At 35.8% G+C, this 23,315-nt stretch overlaps 3 protein-coding genes across 6 annotated transcripts in view; 2 read left to right on the top strand and 1 right to left on the bottom strand.

The window, feature by feature from the left end:
- Positions 1-2,642: 2,642 nt before the first annotated feature.
- Positions 2,643-13,161, bottom strand: LOC107718629 (serine hydrolase-like protein). 3 transcript variants are annotated; one of them, XM_016525809.1, is made up of 14 exons: positions 8,123-8,324; positions 7,790-7,877; positions 7,492-7,635; positions 7,241-7,354; positions 6,754-6,795; positions 5,940-5,959; positions 5,495-5,569; positions 5,271-5,380; positions 4,559-4,638; positions 4,432-4,466; positions 4,085-4,161; positions 3,319-3,400; positions 3,083-3,233; positions 2,643-3,050 (listed from the first exon to the last, which is right to left on the bottom strand). In XM_016525809.1, the coding sequence occupies exons 2-13, from the start codon at positions 7,845-7,847 to the stop codon at positions 3,102-3,104; spliced, it is 969 nt and encodes a 322-aa protein (XP_016381295.1). In that variant the 5' UTR covers positions 7,848-7,877; positions 8,123-8,324; the 3' UTR covers positions 2,643-3,050; positions 3,083-3,101. The 3 variants fall into 3 exon arrangements, with proteins under 3 accessions (XP_016381295.1, XP_016381303.1, XP_016381287.1); XM_016525817.1 differs by lacking the exon at positions 8,123-8,324 and adding an exon at positions 13,150-13,161 and having other exon boundaries at positions 2,643-3,233; XM_016525801.1 differs by having other exon boundaries at positions 2,643-3,233.
- Positions 8,387-10,381, top strand: trappc5 (trafficking protein particle complex subunit 5). Of its 2 annotated transcripts, XM_016525840.1 has the most exons (4): positions 8,435-8,464; positions 8,539-8,654; positions 8,739-9,065; positions 9,479-10,381. In XM_016525840.1, exons 3-4 carry the CDS (start codon positions 8,796-8,798, stop codon positions 9,773-9,775), a joined length of 567 nt encoding a protein of 188 aa, XP_016381326.1. In that variant the 5' UTR covers positions 8,435-8,464; positions 8,539-8,654; positions 8,739-8,795; the 3' UTR covers positions 9,776-10,381. The 2 variants fall into 2 exon arrangements, with proteins under 2 accessions (XP_016381318.1, XP_016381326.1); XM_016525832.1 differs by lacking the exon at positions 8,539-8,654 and having other exon boundaries at positions 8,387-8,464.
- Positions 11,400-23,315, top strand: part of mcoln1a (mucolipin TRP cation channel 1a) — a 16,843-nt gene continuing 4,927 nt past the window's right edge. The window contains exons 1-10 of the mRNA XM_016525752.1: positions 11,400-11,854; positions 16,594-16,835; positions 17,606-17,770; positions 18,067-18,223; positions 21,107-21,188; positions 21,279-21,375; positions 22,091-22,190; positions 22,276-22,382; positions 22,475-22,624; positions 22,753-22,854. Of these exons, the coding sequence (XP_016381238.1) occupies positions 11,812-11,854; positions 16,594-16,835; positions 17,606-17,770; positions 18,067-18,223; positions 21,107-21,188; positions 21,279-21,375; positions 22,091-22,190; positions 22,276-22,382; positions 22,475-22,624; positions 22,753-22,854 (1,245 nt within the window). The 5' untranslated portion in view covers positions 11,400-11,811. The remainder of the gene's footprint in view (positions 11,855-16,593; positions 16,836-17,605; positions 17,771-18,066; positions 18,224-21,106; positions 21,189-21,278; positions 21,376-22,090; positions 22,191-22,275; positions 22,383-22,474; positions 22,625-22,752; positions 22,855-23,315) is intronic.

Here is a 23,315-nt window from a genome sequence, read left to right as displayed (position 1 = left end):
GATCCCTAGTTGAAAACCACTGCTGTAGAGACAGTTTTCATGATTAGTTTTGAAATAGCAGGGGAATACATCTAATTTTGTTAAGATTACAAAGTTTAATGCAAATAATATTCTTTGTAAATATAAATGAATCGAGTTCTGCTGTGTATTATACTATTTTGCTCTGTAGTCTGATTGCAGATCATTGCATATAACTATAGAAACCCTGTGAAAAGACAATGGATTTTGATAAAGTGGCATCAATATACAGTATGATTTGGCACAAACGTCTCATTGCAGCATCCACACATGCCCTATCATAATAAGGCGTTGCTGTCGTCATCTTTGCAGCATGTTTGTCTTATGGGAGCCAGCGGCTGGTGCCTCAGTGACTTGTTGCTCCACTTGTGGGCATCCTGAAGACCCGGCTCCAGAAAATACAGACACGCTCCGAAACCAGCCAGGACCAGGACCGAGACCAGCAGATAGACGGGGACGAACCAGTCCAGAAACATCCAGGGCATCGTGTTATCTCAAAAGTATAGAAAGAGAGAAACAGAGACAAATATTATTCTCTAAATGAGAACGCACCTGTGCACTGCAGTATATGAAATGCTGCATAATCCAATATCAAAGTATGACGGTACTCATACTTATCAGTGCAGCAGGTTCTGTCAATGAAGTACAACAAAGAATGAAGATGAAGTACAATGAAGATGAAATACACTAAAAATTAATCATACTTCTACAGCATGCGATAAAGCATCACTTCCACACATGCACATATTTATCATATGTCTCTACATACCTGTAGTCTTTCCTTGATCGTCTGTGAACTGGCGCAGTAGTTTTGGGTTTTAAGTCTCAAACCCAGGCTAAGCAGATGGAATCGTCCAATTAAAATGCTGAATAACGAAGCCAAATAGCAGCTGGCAAAGCTACATGGACAAAGACATTTTATTTTAGTCAGTGCTACGGAATGAGGGCTTTTCTCGCACCCTTGCTTTCGTGCTCTCCTTGTCAAAGCTGTACCATCCCATTCCAGTTGGGAGGGGGGGTAACCATGGAGATATCTCTGACAAGGAGAGGGTCAGAGCAGTTTTGTAATTTTTTTGTAACCCTTTCTTCTCAATCTTGCTCTCACATTCCTAATCATTTCATGTCAAACTGAAACATGGCAATTATCACTGGAAATTAGAGGACGTTTTTAGGAGGAATGTTATGTTGTATAAATGTTTTCACATCCCCAGAATGGTTAGAATAACACACAGCATTGCACACATCAAGGATAGTTCACAATTCTGTCATTATTTATATTTTAAACCTGTATGACTTTCTTCTGTGGAACAGAAAAGAAGAAATTTAACAAAATGTCCTTGCTGCTCTTTTGCATACAATGAATGGTGGGCTGGTACATTGAATCTGTAAATATAAAAAAGATCATAAAAATGATTCATACACACATCAAGGATAGTTCACAATTCTGTCATTATTTATATTTTAAACCTGTATGACTTTCTTCTGTGGAACAGAAAAGAAGAAATTTAACAAAATGTCCTTGCTGCTCTTTTGCATACAATGAATGGTGGGCTGGTACATTGAATCTGTACATATAAAAAAGATCATAAAAATTCATCACAAAGATTCATATGCTAACAAAGCTCTCAAATCGAATATTTACAACATATGCATAATCAAATTTGGCATGTCATTATCTGTAATGAGACTATTCATATTCATTGTATGGAAACAGATTTTGAAGAATTCAATCATGCTATTGATAGTCTCAAATGTCAGGCAAAACTGAGCAGCATTGACCTACACAAATATTTATATATTATAAGAAATATTTCTGCAATCATTTTTAACTAACTGTTATCACAGTGATTTTAGTGAATATAAAGTGAGCCCTTAAGTTGCCCTTAAGTTAACACAGGTGTAGTTCATCACTTTAAATAAGGACACTAACCTAACAAACAAGCATGTGTGTGATATAAATAAATTTGGTTTAGTATTTTTATATATACTACTATTCAGTAGTAGTAGTTCTGGGGTCAGTAGGATTTAAAAAAAAAAAAAAAAACTTATTCAGCAAGAATACATTAAATTGTTCAAGAGTGACAGTCAAAGCATTTATAAAGTTACAAAAGATTTCTATTTCAAATAAATGCTGTTCTTTTGTACTTTCTATTCATCAAACAATCCTGAATAAAGTGCAACTGTTTTCAACATTGATAATAATAAGAAATGTTTCTTGAGCACCAAATCAGCATATTTGAATGATTTCTGAAGGATCAAAAGAAGAGTTAATTTAAATAGTAATAATATTTTACAATATTAATGTTTTACTACTGTGATTACTGTTTTCTTAATGTATGCATAAAAGCACCTTTCAAAAACATAATTACCGATTATAAACGTTTGAACTACAGTGTAATTCAATAACATTCATTCATTTTAAAACCTGATTTAATTGTCTAAATACTTTTTTGGGCCACTGTAGCTTCAGAATTTATAGTGACAGACCTATTACCGTACTTGCCCCAATAATGGCACAAGGTCAAATTATTGCACAAATTACATTACACACTTTAATCTTTAGTTTTGCTTCATCACAACAAAAGTAACAACGAACAGATGTTTTAGTTAATATTTACTATACATGCCTTCAAAAAAAACTTTAGTTCATACCATATAGCCAGCTTCTCTTTGAATAGATTAAATCTAGTAATGCATAAAGCCAGTTCAGCACTAAATCTATTTTTTGAATACTGATTAATGTATGTCAGCAGCATTTATTTTGTATTTTGCCAATATAACACGGTCCACATCTCAAAAAACACCATACCTACTATGAGGTGTGAATGTGGTCACATCAAGCTGTGAGGGAGATTTCCAGCAGCAGGGACTGAACATCTTGTTAAAAATGGAAGACAAATGGATAGCGAAAATACTGGAAACGTTCTGAACATTTTCTAATAAAACACCTTTTGTAAATTGAAAAAATTAATTTGACTTAAAACATCACAGTATCATACAAAATTACGAGAATTGGTTAATGGTGCGAATATTTTGAATCAGTATACTTCATTATTTGAATAATTTGAATTGGCATGTGTGTGCTATAATTTGGAAGACTGATTTTCTGTTTCGTCAGGACTGTGTGACTGAAGAAAATCAGTGATTATGGAGGCTACAGACTCAGGTTTGTTGAGGTGAATGTGATGATCCCCTTCTATGTTAAGAATGGTGGCCTGCAGAGGAGTGAGAAAGATATTTCTGCTTAACAACAGACAGACATTTTGCACTTATGTTTGTGTGTATGTGTGCACATCTCACTTTTTGATCAACCCAGCTCTTCTGAATCAAATCACCATATCCATTAGGTAGAGTAAACGTTTTGAATAGACCGTCTTTTGCCCTGAAGAAAGACACATCTTTCCTTATGAAACAAAGCGGCAAATACGGTATGTCACAAGACATGAATGCAAGACACAAATGCAGTCTGATATTGTATAAAACTGCTGTGTGGATAAATAGTGTTTTTAACTATGCAGCATGAACCAATCAGCTTGTGCCAAGTTGTTTAACTCTCTGAATATCATCAGTTACGTTAACACCCCACCAGCCTGCGCCATCTAGAGTTTCATGACTGAACTATATATTTAAAATGTACTTAAGCCACACTTAACATGCATTCATACAATTGTCCGCAGATGCCACTAGGTTTATATATCTTGTTATCGAATACAATGACATTCTGGCATTTTATATTTGATTTAATGCTTTTTTGGGGCCAGTATACTGTACATTATAATGTTGTGATGATGCCTAAATTGACTTTTAGCATTTAAATTGACTGATTTTCACTTTTAGTTTTTTATTTAGAATTTATTTAGAGATAATAAACAAATATTATAGAATTTAATATCTGCCAATTATTGGTTTCTGGCCATAACATGAAAATAATTATCATCTTATCAGTACTGGACAGAATTTTAATAATCGTGCATCTCTAATTTTGAGCATTGTGGATAAATGTGCACAGTGTTTCTCTTGAACACTATGAAAACTTGTATGTGTGTGTGTGTGTGTGTAAACTCACAGCAGTAGCATCACTCTGGCTTTAACTAGTGACAACATGTGGAGGCACTGTTCTATATTATTATTCACAATGTTTTTCTGAAACAAAACCAAAATTATGAAGTGTATAGTGTGTTTTTACACATTCCTTCCTAAACACAAGACATTTTTATAGCAGAAACCACAACAAAAAAGGAATAAACTACTGTATATGATAAATATAGTATATATATAATATATATAGTTTTTTGCAGATCTGTCACAGATAAATATGGGTCAAACAGTCAAACTAAATATGAAATCTTGTTATCAGTAATAAACAAACAACTGAAATGTAAAGGAATGAATAAATATATTGAAATGGCTCACCAAGTTGATCCTGAAATCTCTGGAGAACACAAATCCTTTAAGAGAAAGGAAGTAATTTAGAGACAAAAAATTAAATGTCAGAAAATCTAGGTCTGTAGAGTGAGAATACAATTGCTGTACGTCTTACCTCCCTCGACTTCTCTGACAGCTCGCTCTAACAGAATGTCTGCAGACGGATCGGAAAGGGAGGGGTTTGCAGCCTTCAATCTAAAAGAGGATAATAATAATAATAATAATAATAATAATAATAAATGCAGTTCATTTGAACTTTTTATTCATCACAGAACCCTGAAAAAAGTGTATCACTGTTACCACAAAAATATTACGCAGAACAACTGTTTTTAACATTGATAACAACAAGAAATGTTTTGCAAGCAGCAAATCAATATATTAGAATGATTTCTGAAGGATCATGTGATACGGGTTGCTGAAAATTCAGCTTTGCAATCAATATGAGGTGGACAAATGATGAATCAACACTTGAAAATGGCAAATATTTAGTTAAAGGGGAATAATTTGAAAAAAGTTTAAGTTGACATTAAATGGAAGTTGTGATCACCTTTACTCCCCTATTGTGACATATATCAAGTGAAATGGTTTCTCGAATAAGAAAAAAAATGTGGGGTGCAACTTGATTTTGTCTAGGATAAATCATTTATAATAAACTGCAATATTTCGAAGAAAAAAAAAAAAAGTTTTCCATTTTGAATTTTGGGTGATTTTAAAGATAAGACACTCAAAATGTGGGAAAGAATGTGGCTGAAACTCAACTGAAACAAGAACACTGATGTGCTATAACCTACACATTTGTCTGTAGCTGAATGTGAGGAATTCTTCACCTTTCTTTGGCTTTCTCATACGTGTACACCCTCTCTTTCCTCTCATCCGTCTTGTTGTCATAGTGGATTTGATCATTAATCCCTTTCCTCATGTTCTTAAACATCTCAGTCTAAGGAAGGACAAATAAACATGTATGTTGTTATCATTGCCGCATGTATGTTGAATAAGTAGTCTTCTCTATGATTTACAAATAATGACTCTAACATGCTCCATTTATTGTTACCATTTGTGTTGGGAGGTATCCATAATTATCCAAGAGAACTACAGCATCAACCATCTCTGGGTACAAGGCACTAAACTGGAAAACCAGAAGGAACTGTTATCACACACTACAGAGACTTTATTTACTAAAACTTTTGTTCTCAACTGTTGCAAAAACCAAAATGTATCCGCTCAAGGACAGCAGATAAAAAACAATGCTATCCAGTCTTATACTCATGTATAGCAAGATAGCAAAATGTTAAAAATGTTGCAAACTGTTGGACCTTTACAGCTCACTGTAATATTAAATCATTTAAAGACATTTTTGTTTACATTGCATCATTTCAGTACTGTGATAGGTTTTTCCTTTATGTCAAATCTGGGTCATGAAGTAAACCAGCTGAGAAACACTGTATTACACAACTATAACATTTACATAAATAGAAAAAATGATGATGGATACTCACTATTCCTGCCACATTCCCACCTGTTAAAGAAACATCAAATTATGGTAAATTGACAAATAAATAACCCAGTTCAAAATTAGTTTCCACTTACTTGAATGTCATGATTATTTGTTACTTATTTGTGAAATGTATTGATTTTTTAATTATAATTTCATTTATATTCCAGTGTTATCCAGTAACCATGATTATTATTTATTTTACATTTAAGTATTATCAATAATATGAATACTAATAATTATTAATAATATTATTGTAGTTATTTTATGTTACTTCAAGACTGTGCATTAATTCTGATTATATATTTATGTAAGGTAATGTTAATGAATTGTTCACCTTTTTTTCTATATCTTTACCCACACCTAACTCCTTAATTCATTCAAAGTTATTACTCAAAACACACACTTGTTTCCTACTGTGGAATATTTAAATCTTCGGTCTTAAAATATATTTTAATTCATTAAAGCTCAAATCCTAGAAATAATACTGCAGGTACTCAAACTCGCTCATCATCTGGTCGTGAATAAGGGTGACATTAGAGAAGTGGTGATGCTATAAATAGTAGGGAAATACGAAGACAAGTTTGTGGCATGCCTCCCAGAGTGTCCTTCTAATGACCTTTTAGTGATCTACTAACATACATTTATGTCATTGAAGAAAGGCTACAAAATATAAAGGCTTTACAGAGCACTACAATAACACAGCTTCACAATAAAATTATTTATCATCAGTTAACGTACGGTTTGCATCGATCCTCTGACCTTTCACACACAAAAGAGAACTTTGACCTCTATCAGTTAATGAAGTGTTGACTCACCCATACTATGTCCAATGATAGAGAATTGCTTCCACTGAAGAGCTGCAAACAAATGGAGAAAAAAAATACAAAATCAGGTCACACCTACAGTATGTTTTAAATTAGTTTTTGCCTTGCTTTTCAGTAAAAATAACAAAAAAATTCAAACAAGAACAACTTACTTTACATGCAACACTGCATTATCTATTATGGCTTGTTTTCATTGATTGTATCTTGAATGTTTATTTTGTATTATTTCCACTTGTTTTGTTTTTTTTACTTGCTTATGCATAAAACAAATTGCCAAAATGCACTGAAATTAAATAGCCTATACCTTTGACAAGTCTTCTTACTTCAAACAGTGTTGCTTCTCAAGTACATTTATCTTGTTCCAAGGATTTTTAGATATTTTGATTGGAAAGTAAGGCAAAGATACTGTTCTTTTTTTTTTTTTTGTAATGAAGATGAATCATTAATGGTTTGTAACAAAGGCTGAGTTGCTTCAAACCTTCTACAACTCGCCGAACATCTGCCACATACAAAGGGAAGGTGTAAAGGCATCCATCAGGCCTATGAGACGAGAGACCATGACCTGGAAAGTCAATGGCTACGAATCTCCAGTCTGGGAGAGATGTGGAGAAAAACAGAGAAATTGAGAACCAGTTTCACATTGATGTTTGTGGATGAGGTATGTAAGAATGAATTTATCCATGTGGACCTTCATAATGTTAATAAATCCTCTGGAATCAAACACTACACCTTTAGGAAGCAGTGGAATCAGGGTACTGAATGTCCCGCAGTTGTCAGCCCAACCGTGCAAGCACAGCACGGGACGACCATTAGAAGGACCCCAAACCTGACCTCTCACCTCTCCCCACGGGACAGTCATTCGAAACTCAGACGCTGTGTCAAAATATAGAAGAGTCATAATTAGTTACATTCATTCATGTATATTCTATAAATAGTTGATTTTCAAGCAACTATGATGAATATTAACCTTTGTAAATTTTCAAAAAACTAAATATTAAATTGAATTAAATTCAATACATTTTCTTACCTGCTCTCCTCATCGTAGTTGTGGAAAAGTGTCCGAGGCTCGTGAAGGCAGGAAGCATTCTCACACCTTGCAGTGCAGTTTAAACCCCCTTACAAGATAAGGAGAAACGTATGTTTAATTGAAAAACATATTTGTAAATGTTCGGAAGGTACTCTAACCTTATTCATCTGAACATGACATGCATGTAAGACATTCAGACTAACTAACAGATATAGAAGTATAAATTCAGGAGCTGTTATGCTCCTAAACTGTCCTGGAACGTGAAGAGAAAATATATCTGTATAAAATATGTTAATTATATAGTTCCGCTTTCCAAATTAATTGCAAACTTACGTCGAGGGATATAAATCGCCTGTCCTCTTCAAGTTTAGTTACTATTTACAAGCACATCACGCACTGTACATCCTGGCCAGTAACTTTTAAATGACTTTAAAATAAAAGTCGTTGCCGCTGAATCATCATTTTGTTAGAAAATGCTTTTCGAAAATGAAAACAAAAAAAATTACATTTCCAAAACTCTTACCACTACAAAACACTATGCTTCATTTCGAAAACGTAAAGTCATTGTTATTTCCCGTCCTACTTTTATATTGAAAATATCCGGTCACAAGGGTAGTGCGAGGATTTCCACTAATCTTGGCTTCACGCTTCTGGAACTGAAACCCAAAACACAAGGTAAACGCTAAGCAATGAAATATGCTTTGATTGTGATACCTACCTGCTTTATAATTTCATAATTTCTTTACAAGGTGGCTCGTTCGGTGTATTATTCAGTCCCTATATAATCAAGAAGCCACATAATGTAATCAGAGACCAGTATTACATGATAAACGCTACAATGCATGACAAATCAATTAATTCTAAGGTTAACTGACATTTATGTATTCCTAAATATTTATTTGCAGATCATAATATGCTGGTTTATAACACTAAATTGTTTATATTCCAGGACTCAGGCACGTTCGTTCTTTAATTCAGATTGTGATTCAGTTTCGGTGTGGACGGAATGGAGGTGCGCTTCACGCGAGGCAAATCTGCGATCCTCGAGCGCTCGCTCACGCGCCCCAAAACCGAGGTGAGCGTGAGTGCGTTCGCGCTGCTCTTCTCTGAGATGGTGCAGTACTGCCAGAGCCGCGTGTACTCGGTGTCGGAGCTCCAGGCCCGGCTGGCAGACATGGGTCAAGGTGTTGGAGCCAGCCTACTGGATGTTCTTGTGATGAGGGAGAAAAATGGAAAAAGAGAGACCAAAGTTTTAAACATACTTCTCTTTATTAAGGTATTACTGTTTATTTGTTTACAGATTGTAGATCATTTTTGGTTGCAGGAATAGTTCACCTAAAAATGTAAAATGACAGAATCAGAGATGTTGGTTTATTTAGATTTGGAGAAATTTAGCATTACATTATTTGCTCACCAGTGAATGGGTGCCGTCAGAATTAGAGTCCAAAGAACTGATAAAAACATCACAGTAATTCACACCATTCCAGTCCATCACTGCAGAGGATCCACTGTTGAGCAAGCGATGTAATGCTAAATTTCTCCAAATCTGTTTTGATGAAGAAACAAGCTCATCTACATCTTGGCTGGCCTGAGGGTGAGTACATTTTCAGCGTGTTTTCATTTTTGGGTGAACTAATTCCTTCAAAGTTTACATAGCCTACGGTGTTAATTCTGTTTCTTTCTTCCTAGGTTAACGTATGGAAAGCATTATTCGGCAAGGAAGCAGACAAACTGGAACAAGCCAACGATGATGACAAAACGTACTACATCATTGAAAAGGAGCCTTTGATCAATGCCTACATTTCAGTACCGAAAGAGAACAGCACTTTGAACTGTGCAGCCTTCACCGGTGGCATCGTGGAGGCTATCCTAACCCACAGTGGCTTCCCAGCCAAAGTCACTGTCCACTGGCACAAGGGAACCACACTGATGATCAAGTTTGATGAGGCAGTCATTGCTCGTGATAAATCTCTTGATGGCAGATAGCAGATTGCTTACTTCACCGAGTCTCAAGTTTTAGCATTGAGTCTGGAGTTTCAACATTGTCCCCCCCACACTCATTTTTATAGCTTTGATAACAAATTCACTGCATCTAGCACAGATCTCAAAATAACATCAAGTCTGTCTCTGGCTGTCCTATTTTTAATGATGTTACAAATGATTGCTGAGGACAAGCCACATCAACACAGTCACCTCATTAGTCCAGTGTAAAATGATGTCTTTACTGATACACTAATGCAGTGAAGGTTATTATCTGTGAATTTTACACATGTCCCATAATAAGACATGAATAAATTGTAATAAATTATCAATTAAATAATTACTGAATTTAGGCTTGGATCTCAGTGGAATTGAGTATCACTGCACTGAAGTTGTGTGAAAAAAAAAAATTACATACACCTTTAACTCTTAGTTCCTTCAGTATATCACAAAATTGTGCAGACAGTGTACATATGTCTAAATGAAAAATCTGAACTAGCGGTAGCAGAGAAGTTTTATTTACAGCATGAATAATTACATTTGGGCTTCTTGATGTCTGTATTATAGAGGATTGTTCTATGTATGTGTAAATGTTTCATTTGTTCATGTTGTTTCATTTTTCATCACACAATATAATAAAGATTTTGTCAACCGCAAGGAGAGAGGAGGAAATATTGTCCCTTACAAAAACGTACCATGATAACAATATTTTATGCCTAAAAGCTGTACAGTAGTTACAACAGTTATTGTTAATACTTACATAGCATAATGATTACATTATTATTATGATTATAGATTTCCATAATAATTATAGATATTATTAATACTCTGACATAATGTAATACTTTGTTTTTCTTTTTAATGACAGTTACAACAGTTTTATTGCAGTAACAATAACTAGTAAATAGTAGGGAAATTTTGTCAGGAACTGGATTTAGCAGTTTTGTGTAATTAAGTGTAATCATGGCGTTTAGTAGTGTCTTGATTTCCTGTAAATGGTGTCATGTTGTAAAAAATCAGCACAAACTGTTCCCTATAAGTCATATGTTTCACACTGATTCTTGAGTACTGTGACAAAACAGGCTACAAAACTGAAAAATAAAAGATTAATATGTTAAACATGTTCAGAGATGTAAGTTTGAGTGCAGGTTCCTGCTTCCATTTTCTCAAAAGGTATTCTTTTTTTCACTCAATATAGGTCAAACCCAATAAAAAATAAGATATTATTCTGTATATATTGAAAAATCTAGCATCCACTTTAATAAACAAATCAATGAATAGACTAAGGACATGGATTACTGGAACCATGTCCTGTGGTCTGATGAGACCAAGATAAACGTATTTGGTTCAGATGGTGTCAAGCGTGTCTTGCCTACAGTCAAGCATGGTGGTGTCCCAATTTGGACATTTTCACTTAGGGGTGTACTCACTTTTGTGGCTGTATATATGAACTGTATATATGAACAACCTTTCAAACTATTTTTATAATTTGTGATCGTTAAATATAAGAAAAACAGAACATATAAAACATAATACAGCTGTAAATTAAACGTAATATAGTTTAATATGTTTTAATATATGAAGGATAATGCAATGTCCTTTTTAAAATAGAGAAAATCAAATGGTACATTAGTGTTCTAGCATTCTAGTGATCATCTGATTTATTTCAAAGTAGAATTGAGAATACATCCACAAAGAACTCCCTTTTCCACTATCACATATCACTTAATGTGAATAATACACAACAAGCTCTGTTTACAGTATCCACACACACGCCAACACCATGAAAGTTTTATGGCACACCTCAGTCCGCAGCGTCAGAGTTTGTCACATGATGTTGTCTGGCCACATGACCTCATCAGAAGTTGTCTGTGCTGCTCGCGAGTGGACGCTTGTAAACATGTGGTAACCGGAGAGGAACCCTTCAATCAACCACTGAGGGGCAAAACAAGCCTGTTGAACAGATTCGGGTCCTGTTGTACTGTGAATTAAACTGGGATTTTAATGCCGACGGCCTCTACGCGGGATTTTAAATCGCTGACATGGCCGAGGTGGACGCGAATAAAGTCAATCATGTTTCCTCCGGTGAGTTTCGGTGTGTCGATGGGGTGTTAGACCGCAAGAGTGGAAATATAGTCCTGTATTTTTATGGAATGGAGTACAGAATAGTTCGTTTATTTTCTGTATTGTGAATGTGTGTATTATATATTGTGCACAAAAATATCAAATGTCAAAGACACAGGAGTCTAGACTGAGCATTAGTGGTCACGAGCGCAGTGGCTACTTTTTAGTCTTAGTCTCGCAAAATTTTATTGTTCTAGAGGTAAATAAATGGCTGCTTTGGTATGTGTGTTGCAAGTGCCATTATGATGATTCATGTAATAATTGTCAGTAACAGTCTTTCCTGTCCTACACCCTCAACAGAGCCCATATAAATATTCCGTTTCGAGCATTGTGCAAACTTAGTGAACCTTCGTTCGTAATGCAGATTCGTGTGGTCACCATGTACAGTTTCATTTATGCTCGGGGCCATAACTACCATTGATCAGGATTGCTCCCCCCTAAAATGCAGAGTAGGCATTTGTGTGGAGTTTGCAATGACTTGCATCTCTTACCTTTGTTCTCCTCAGGCATCCTTGCCTTTCCTGTTTGCCAATAGCCCTATTGACGTTTGTTGTTAAGGATTTTGTGGTTTGGATGATTCAGTATTTCATCACGAGGCTGGATAGACTGCTGTGTTAGTACATGCATTGTGTATGTGATTTATTTTCCACTTGCTTGTTTTCGTATTTTCTTCCTCATTTGTGTCCCATTGACCTTATTTCTACTGTAACACCATAATGTGCTTATGGAGTCATAAAACATGCTGGGAATTATAACTACATTTGCCACCTGTTTTAATTTTCATTTCACTTGGTTTATAATGACCAAGTGACTGTTGGGCTGTTTTTAAGTAAACATTAAGTAAAAAAAAAAAATCTGGTATTTGCTTTCATATTTTTGTCTTAGTTCTTGGTCTATGTCGAATGTTATTTAAAAAAGAAAGAAAAAACATCTTTGTAATCTTTAGCAACTGAAAATACTTTATACTGGTTATTTGATAATGTTAACCAATAGTCAAAAACCTATTTAGGATTTATTAAAGAAAATTTTAATTAATGTAATGTAATACCCACTTATCAACATCCAATCAATTCACAATTGAGCAAGTCCTACATTTTTTTTTTTCTCAGTAATTATGCAGTTTCTCTCAAAAATATGTTTACAGAAAATTACGGAAGTAAGATGGTTTGCGATTACATGTAACCAATAGTCAAAAACCTATTTAGGATTTATTAAAGAAAATTTTAATTAATGTAATGTAATACCCACTTATCAACATCCAATCAATTCACAATTGAGCAAGTCCTACATTTTTTTTTTCTCAGTAATTATGCAGTTTCTCTCAAAAATAGGTTTGCAGAAAATTACGGAAGTAAGATGGTTTGCGATTACATACATCACGTTACATACACGTTGTCTACAAATCAATAAATCAGTTGCATAGGGAACGTTCTCACAGAAAGCCTTTTCACATTTACAGCTTTTCAATTGTTTTTCTTTGAAAGGCATGCGCAAGATGAACATGTTTGGCTGTTGCCCTTGCATCTGTTGCAGCACATAAAAAATAAATAAATGTGGTGCTCAAGTTAATAGAATTTAAACTTTTAAACAACACTTCTTTTTTTAAGTGTTAGTGATTTTCTAAATAAATGTCTCCCAGTAGTTTTATATACAAGAAAAATATCTTGAGAATACTTTTTCTAGTGTTGCACCATTTTTTTTTTTTTTTTTTTTACTGAAACCAAACTTACATTTTTCATTTAGCTAAAAACCAAAACCAAAAATAAAGTAGTCAGTCATAGTAGGCAATGAGACACGTCTCAATATTTCAACCAAACAAATTTTACATACTGCTATTCTATCATTATTTTTGGTCACAGTGAAGTGTGTTCTGTCCACAAAGCTTACAAGTTCAGCTGTTGTAGATTATCCATATTTTGTGCTCGAAAAAAATTAGTGTTTTGGTCAGTAATAGCAGCCCTTCAAAACCACTTTGGCCAAAATCAATTCTTTTTTTGTCATCTGAATTTTTTTTGGTTGCTGACATTTCAGTGCATCCCAAGATTTTCATAATATTTAAATTCATAATTGTGTGACCTTATGTACCCCCAAATTTTTACATTTCTTGTGTTGTGAGTGTAGTTCATGGGCGGCTCAGGCAGAATGACAAACCTTGATGTCATCTGTGATTATAACATGCTGATAGTCATACCCTTGACTTATTATGAAAGCAAGAGCGTGTGAGGAGCCAATGTATGCCTGTGCTCAAAAACATGGCTACCTGTAAAACTGGATGGATGAGATTTTTCAGTTTATTTTTCGGCATTTGATTGACTCTATCACTTGTAGTCTAAGGCTCATGAGCGGCTTCAATCACCCATATCCACTGCAGTTTTGCTTTTCCTATCACTTCACTAGATTACATTGAAATGTTCCTGTTATACAGTAGCAAGAATGTGGCGCATTTGAGGCATTGTGTTTTAAGGCAAGATTCCAGTGGCTCGGCTCGGACAGACCGGCACACAGATTTGCTGCTAGATGAACAATGATGGTTTTGATTAGTGAGAACAATGAGAGCCAATAGGTAGAGTTTCATGAGTTTCATCGGCAGGTCAGATGTTCAAGAAAGTAAAGAAATCAGGGAAATCACGGCAACTTGGATACTCAGTGTGAACAGTGCAGGAACTTAAAGGAAGCCTATGAGTGCATTTCGTCCACCAGTCTGTACTTTTCTGCTGTGCAGTAACAGCATGAAATTTCCCATTTGTCAGCCCGCACACGTTGTGATCATTAATCTCATTTAAGTGGCTGACCCACTTACTATTGTCTTTTGTATTTCACTTTCCGTTCAGCCTAGATTAGACGCTGTCACTCTGGATTGTGATTTATGAGGCATGAAAAATGGTGTTCCACCATATTTCCGTTACATATGTAGGCGTGTAGCTGTGATAATCTCAATAAAGCAGAAATTAATATGGCTTAATACCATTATCAAATCGTCTGTTATTTAATTATATAAATATATACACAACACGTTTCAAAGCAAAGAAACATGTACCAACCATCTTCCCTTAACTTGTAATGAGAAGCACTTATAAATTGGATGTTGTCAACAAAAGAGTTTTTTTTCCTTGCTTTTTTATTTTACAGTGAAATATTGCAAAATTAATATTTATTTTGTCATATTTTTATTTAGTAATAATATAATGCAATGTATTACATTATACAATTTGTCCAGCCTACAAACACAGTAAACCTTTTTATTGAATTTTAAATCACAAACACAGTTTTTATCAGACAAATTGCAATTTGATTTTTCACCAAAGTGAACAATATATAGCTTTGTGTGATTATAATTTACTCAATGAAATACCTGCCATAATCTTGGCAGTTCTTTGTTTATAGTCATGTAATTGAGATGGTCATTGTGGTAGAGCTCCTGCATAAAAAAACACAGGACTGAATGAATCACTTACCATTTTGGTTTGAACAAAAATCTTTACAGAATTGCACAAGAAAAACCTGCTTATATTTTAGCCACCATTTTCAAAAGTCATATTTCTGGTAGTTTCAGACTTAGAAATGCTTTTGGGAAGTGTTTAGTCAGTGATTTGTAGAGAAAGAAAGAAGCAAAGCATATTTTTTGACTGTGTTTTACAGAACAGCAGTACAGGAAGTGCATAGGCAGTATTGTGGTTTTTGACACTTTTTCATTGTGAGAAATAAAGACAAGCTGATAATGTTTTGTTAAACTCACAGAGCTTTGAGACTGGAATGAAATCCAACATTCATTCACAAATCAGTCATGCTAATTTAAAGATGTGTCCTTGACAAACTAACCAAGCTAACCAGCCTTAAGGCCCTTTCACAAAACTCGCTATGGAGTGAAGCATTAAGATTTGCTGCATTGCAGGTCAACGATGAAGGCTTGGCAATTTTGTATTCTTTTCGAGAGGTCTTTGACAATCTACCCAGCCACTGTTTCAAAACCTTTAGAATTTCTCAAGTGATCTCGCATCACTTTAAAGAAGAGAACGCTCATCAGATCTCAAGTTTCGGGTTGTGCACGTATAGGCGATCTCTGGCTGACATAGAATGAAGTTCATGTCCTAATTAGGCTCTAGTTGAGGTCGTCTTCTCTTTCAGTCTGTCTGTCACTTTAAAGACAAGTTCACCACTGTGTCCTGGTGATCTAAGTATGAACTTTGATTCAAATTGAATTAACAAGTATGTAGGGTAAGCGTAATTTATAAGTGTAATTTAAACCTAGTGATGCAAAGCTGAATTTTCTGCATCATTACTCCAGTCTTCAGTGTCACATGATCCATCAGAAATCATTCCAATATGCTGATTTGCTGCTCAAGAATCACTTTTTGTTATTGTCCCAGTTGAAAACAGTTGTGCTGCTGCTTGTTTTTGTGCACAAACTGTGATGCATGCTTTTCAGGATTCTTTAAAAAAAAACAAAAAAAAACATTTATTTGAAATGGAAATCATTTTTATCATTGTAAATTTCTTCACTGTCTTTTAATCAATTTAATGCATCCTTGGTGAATGAAAGTATTGATTTATCTCAAAATAAATAAATAAATATAAATAAAATGTAAACATTTATGTGAATGTAATTGAAAGGGTATTAGAATATGAGTTTTGAAACAAAGAGACAATTTACATTGTGTTGTATCCCACTGGTACTATCTGTGTCTTTCTTTCTCTTTCAGAAGAGGATAGGCTACTGTTTCCGGTGACAGGCTATGGTTTGAATGACTGCAGGGATGAGTATAGCAACCCAAGGTCGTTCCCAGTTGCAGGTGGCTGGATAGGTGCTGACCAAGAAGAGGAAGCATTGCGCAGGAAGTTAAAATATTTCTTCATGAGTCCCTGTGAAAAGTACCAAGCCAAAGGCCGAAAACCTTTTAAACTGGTTTTGCAAATACTGAAGATTCTTATAGTAACTATACAGGTATTTAAAATGAATCTCTTTTCTTAGAATTTCTTTCTAGTGTTATTTTCTTTCTACAGCTTATATACTCACTAAAGTAAGCATTGCAGCTCAAAGTCTCAGTTTTACCCCCAAATTATTCTTTAACCACTATGATGTGCCCTACTGTGGGCCCATCTAAATTAACCTTTGGTTCTGCACTCTGAAGTATCACAGAGTTTCATAGGTTGGCTAGTAAGCATTAATTAGTCTTGTAGAGTTTTAAGCCACACTTTGAAACCAAGATCCCATCGTTCAGTGCTCATTGAAAGGACATTTTTAAAATGTGGCCCTTACAAAATATTCAGCTGACTGATACACAAGAATAAATAAAATAAATAGAATAACAAAACTATGAGTGTGTGTGTGTGTGTGTGTGTATATATATATATATATATATACAGTAAAGCAATAGTTAGAAAGCAATAAATTAGTATCTATTTTATGTATGCATACATAAAACTTATTTGGAGGAAACAAGAAAAAAATATATATACACGCATACATATGTGACATTTTTACTTGTTTCCTCTGAAAAAGTATTATATACATAAAATAGATATTGATTTATTGCTTATAATAATACATTCATATTTATATAATAATAATAATATGTATGTAATATTATGTAATTGGATATTTATATTTAAAAAGTATATATATATATATACAACCAGTTTTTGGTCTCATTTGGCGCTTATCAATTGTTATTTTAAAAAATCCTCTCTTTTTTGCTGTTTCATTATCTCTAGCTGGTACTTTTTGGCTTAAGCAATGAGATGGCGGTGACGTTTAAGGAGGAAAACACAGCCTCGTTTAAACACCTTTTTATCAAAGACTATGATGATTCAAATGATGCACTTGCTGTTTACACACAGGGTGATGTTTATGACCACATGTTTTACACAATAGAACAGGTAATGTATCAATTTGCTAATTCATATATTTTGATGGATATATTTGGGTAGTGAGCACAGAGTAGTCATAGCACAAGTTGGCTTACATTTAATCTGTCTTTTAAAAGAATCTTATTTTTTTGTCTGTAAAACTTAAGTCTATTTTAAATTCTTTTTAAAATGTATATGTTTATGAAAAACCATATTAATCTTCTATAGAAGCTATTCTGCCTTTCCCAGCTGGAGTTTGGTCATGTATGGTCATGTTTATTTTTTATCGACTTATATAACACCAATTCTTTTCACTTGTCTTTCAGTACCTGGCTTTGCCAGAGAAGACAGTGGGCCGTTATGCGTATGTGTATAATGTCGGTGTGAATGGAAGTGCGCTCTCTCTGTGTCAACAGTATTATAAAAAAGGCAGGATTGACCCAGCTAACGACACCTTCAACATCGATCCGCATGTGGTCACAGGTGAGTTTTCCAGCCTCTTTTTCCTCCCAGTTTGTTCCTGTTCTTATTTTAGTAATTGTTTTAACCAGAACAGATGTTAGGATCAAGTAGGATCAAGGCAAAGATTTAATGAACTTTAAATATTAATTTTCTAGCACTTATAAATGCTCCGGTTACTTACATAATCTCGGTTCCCTGAGGAAAGAGCGTTGCGTTAATCACACTATGGGGAAACTCCTGTTTACTCTGATACTGAAGCCTGATTTGATCACGCTCTTGTAGCTGCACGAACTAATGGTGCTTCAGCCCACCAAAAGGGGTGGAGCTGACTGCTATATAAGTCGGCTCTGAGTGCCATTTCATCAGAATATTTCGACTGAAGCGACAGTCGTCAACTCGCATGCAGCCTTATAGCACAGCAGCTCACGCAATGCCCGTTCCCTTATCTCAGGGAACTGAGGTTACGTAAGTAACCGGAGCGATCCCTTTCGAACGGTCTCTCCCGTTGCATTAATCACGCTGTGGGGAACGCATCCACTTGCGCCATGTTATAAGCAAGTTCAGAACGAAACCACTCTGTGAGCCCAGGTCAGGAAGGTTTTTAGGGCTAGAAAAACCGCCATCATCTCAAGGTAGTTGATGTGTAAGCGTTGCTCCAGGTTTGACCAGGAGCTTAACGCCGGTCTTAGAGCTCCCCAACCCGAGTTGGAGGCATCTGTCATGACCACCTTCCTTCTGGAGGTCAGGCAAGAAGTTTTCCAAGGGGCCACAGCTCTGATGCAACGGTGGGTTACCCAGAGATGAAAACGTCCCAGGTGCCAAGCTTTGAGCCAATACTGAAGGGGCTGCAAGTGTAGCAGGCCCAGAGAAATCACAGAGGAAGCGGCCGACATGAGGCCGAGCATCCTCTGGAAAGCCCTGAAGGAATGTGAAGTCCCCAGCTTGAATGATGTCACTAGCCGCTGAACTATCAGGGAGCGTTCCGGGTAATCCATGCCCGCACCTTGGCAGAATCGATAACTGTCCCCAGAAAGACTACTCGCTGACTGGGAGACAAGCTTTAACTCTTGGCTAAATTGATTTTCAACCCAAGCCGCTCCTGGTGGCTGAGCAGCAGCAACCTGTGAGCGATGAGTTCCCGTTCTGATCTGGCTAAAACCAGCCAATCGTCGAGGTAATTCAAGATGCGCATTCCCATCTGTCTCGGATGGGAGAGAGCCTACACACTTCGTAAAAGTGCGTGGGGCCAGAGACAATCTGAATGGCAGGACTGTATATTGATAGGCCACTCCCTCGAATGCGAATCTCAAGAACGTTCTGTGCTGGGGGGCTGTCTGGGTGTGAAACTAAGTGTCTTTCAGATCCACCAATATAAACCAGTCCCCGGTGCATACTTGCGCGAGGATCTGTTTCAAAGTCAACATCTTGAACGGCCGTCTCATGAGTGAGCGATTCAGATGGCTGAGATCGAGAATGGGCCTGAGCCCGCCATCTTTTTTGGGAACGAGGAAGTAGCGTCTGTAAAAGCCCAACTCGCTGTTCGCTAGAGGAACTGTTTCTACGGCTCCCTTTGCATGCAACGTTTGCACTTTGGAACATGAGCATCGCTGTCCCGTACCGAAGTTTGAATAATACCTCTGAAGCAAGGTGGCCTGCGAGCGAATTGAGTGAATGTCACCGATGGAGTTTTGGTTCCTTGCCGCTGTCGCCTCTGGCTTGCTTAGTTGGGGACACTTCATTTCCAGCGATATCGTTGACTTGATTGCAAATGATTGCAAAGATACTATTTAGACTGAACTGAGCTGGATGATGACATCGCTGAATTCAATGATGAACTGCCTTTAACTGAAAAATTTGTGTTTACTATTGTCATTTTGCATTATTGACACACTATTTTCCTAATTAATGCTGTTCAGTTGCTTTGACACAATCTGTATTGTTAAAAGCGCTATATAAATAAAGGTGACTTGACTTGACTTGACTTGAAGCGAGTAACCTCGTTCTATGATGTTTAGAACCCAACTTGACATATCCGGGATAGCTTTCCATGCCTGAAGCCGGATGGCAAGTGGTCTGAGTTTTTCAAGCATTGTTGAGCATAGGGATGGAGAGCGGGCGTGAGACTTCTTCAGTGAGACTCAAGCTCTCGCAGTGAGAACATTCTGCCTTGGTGAGCGCAGCCTCTGCGTGGGCGCTGTCCAGACAGGCAATGCATTCACCGTACCCATCTGCATCGTGCAGGGGTTACCTTTAAGCCACACTTGCGGCGCGACATTTGCAACAACGTTGCAGTGGAAATTTGCTCAGAAAATATGCTCTTTTTAAAAGCCGGATGGTCACAGGGGAATGCGTCGAGCTTCTTCCGCTGCCGGTGGCTTATTCACATGGCGGTGAGCAGGAGGCTGAGCTTCTTTCTTCTCTTCTCTTCGGCTTTTTGCTTGCAGAGTCAGCGAGGAGATGATCTTTGCCACTGAAGGAGAAAATTGTGACGAAATGGCACTCAGAGCTGACTTATATAGCAGTCAGCTCCACCCCTTTTGGTGGTTTGAAGCGTCATTGGTTCGTGCAGCTCCACGAACGTGTTCAAATCAGGCTTCAGTATTGGAGTTAACAGGAGTCTCCCCATAGTGTGATTAACGCAATGGGAGAGACCGTTCGAAAGGGAACTCATTTTTTGGTTTGTTTGTTAGTCGATGAACTTGATGAAACTAAAAGATCTTGTTATTTCCTCTTTTGCACATTGTTTTGCACTTGCAGTTCCTTGTTACTGAGTGTACCACAGGAATCACTTTCTAATGTAAATCTAAAAGAAATCTTGCTGTTGACCAAACTTGTCTCCTGATGACTTTGTCAGTCACTGAGGCTGGTTTAGTTGGTAATGAATTTCTCTCTTCCTCTCTGTAGACTGTATCGGAGTGAACCCATTGTCCGCTCCCACACCCGGTCTGGGCCTTGATTACAGGAACTTCACCCTCAAGTTTCACAAGTAAGTTCAACTGGATTTTTTAAGCAAGTTGTTCCTTCTCAGAAATTTCCATTGATAATAAAACTCTGATATTAACAAACTCTTTCTCAGGCTCATTAATGTCACCATACAGTTCCAGTTGAAGGCTATAAATCTTCAGACCATCATCCACAATGAAATTCCTGACTGTTACACTTTCTTCATTACGGTGAGTTTCCACATAAAATGCTGCTTTCACTCAAGGAAAAAAAAAAAACCTAAAATATAAATGTAAATATTTTAAGAAAACAAGCCCTTTAACAGAGCTGTTAATGGAATATAAAAATAGAATTTAAAAAAAATATATATATATATATGAATTATTTAAATGTCATTTAAAATGTCTATACTTTTTATGCTTTTTAATTAAAAAAAAATCGGTTTCAGCCCAGTGTATCTAGATTTTCTGTTTCCAATTTGGGGAAAATTTCATTTTGGTGCATAGCTAGTAGTGTTATACATTTCTCTTGATTTTTGTATATAAAATTATAACTTTGTATTTATATTTGCATATATAGATCTTGTATAGAAAAATATAAAATATATATCCTTTAGTTTTGAGCAGTATGTCTAGATTTTGTTTCCAATTTGCCAAGTATGTTAGTGTATAACTAATAATAATTCATATATGTCATTTATTTATTTATTTATATTCGTAGAATTATAAAATATTAAAATGCATTATTTAAAGAATATGTAATTTTAAATGCCTATAAAAGAAAACTCTTTATCTGTAATTTTAGTTTTGACCCAGTATATCTACATTTTCTATTTCCAATTTGTAATTTATACTGTATTTTTAAAAGTCATTTATTATTTTAAGCATAACAATGTTATATATTTCTGTAATAATTTTTATGTAATTGATCCTATTTTATGTTCAGATTCTGCTGGATAACAAGGCCCACAGTGGTAAAGTTAAGATCAGTCTTGATAATCAGGCCTCCATTAAGGAGTGTAAAGACCCAAGTGTGTCTGGACACGGTAAGACACTACCTCACATCATCATTTTTGTACATTGTGGATAATCACTATATATGTTATACTCATGCTGTCTCTCTGTCTCCAGCTGATAGTTATGCTCGTGTGTGGTTTGACGGGGCCGTTTTATTGGTGTGTGCTTTCTCTCTGCTCCTCTGTGGTCGCTCTATAATCAAAGGAATAATTCTTCAGAATGTAAGCCATTGTATCAAACAAATCCACATTAATGTGACAATCATTATATAGCGAATCCTGTCCTAACATTCTGTCTTGTATTTTCTCTTCAGGAGTTTGTGAAGTACTTTAAGACCTCTCTGAAGCGTGATGTTTGTTGGGGAGACAGAATGGAGTTTATTAACGGATGGTATATTCTGCTCATCATTAGCGATGTGCTAACTATCACAGGCTCCTTCATCAAGATTGGCATTGAGCTAAAGGTCAGTCAGCATAGATGACTGTCAGCTTCAGAAAATTGACATTTTGAAATCTTTATGTATATGGATGCATTGCGTTGGATCGCCACAATCAGCACTGATACTTCATGATACTTTGTTTCAACCCTCAGAACCTCTCATCCTACGATGAGTGTGGGATCCTCTTGGGCACCTCAACATTATTGGTTTGGGTTGGAGTTATTCGCTACCTCACCTTTTTTCAGAAGTACAATGTGAGAAACAAACACATCCACACACCAGTGTTCATGCAGTTACACATTTCACCTTTTCCTTGGTCTTTAGAGCTGAATTCACTATGATTTAAAAAAAAACAAACATTATTTTTAAACTTAACTTAAATTATTTTTAACAAGGTTGCTGATGTTTCTAGATTTTCACTTTCATCACCTAAAAATACTTACAATTCCTGCCTAACCTTATTCATACTGCGCATTTGAGATATGAAATATATTTGAAATATATCGCTACCAATCCTGGAACTCTGTAAAATTTTGGAATAGATGTATTGGAGTTTGAAACACAGTATTGTCTTGAAATAACAACTGTATTCGTTTTTGTACTTTTTTTTTTGTTGTGGCATTCGCTCATTAAATGCACCTGAACTCCACATCTATCTCTAGTGGAGATTTGCTTGTGAAACAACCAAGATGTTTTTTTAGGATGTGGATTTTAT

This window comes from Sinocyclocheilus rhinocerous, unplaced genomic scaffold (genome assembly GCF_001515625.1).
Source record: "Sinocyclocheilus rhinocerous isolate Xijiao unplaced genomic scaffold, SAMN03320098_v1.1 scaffold1334, whole genome shotgun sequence".
NCBI classification, from domain to species: domain Eukaryota; kingdom Metazoa; phylum Chordata; class Actinopteri; order Cypriniformes; family Cyprinidae; genus Sinocyclocheilus; species Sinocyclocheilus rhinocerous.
Note: the sequence above shows the minus strand (reverse complement) of the source record. Positions and strands in the feature narration are given on the sequence as shown.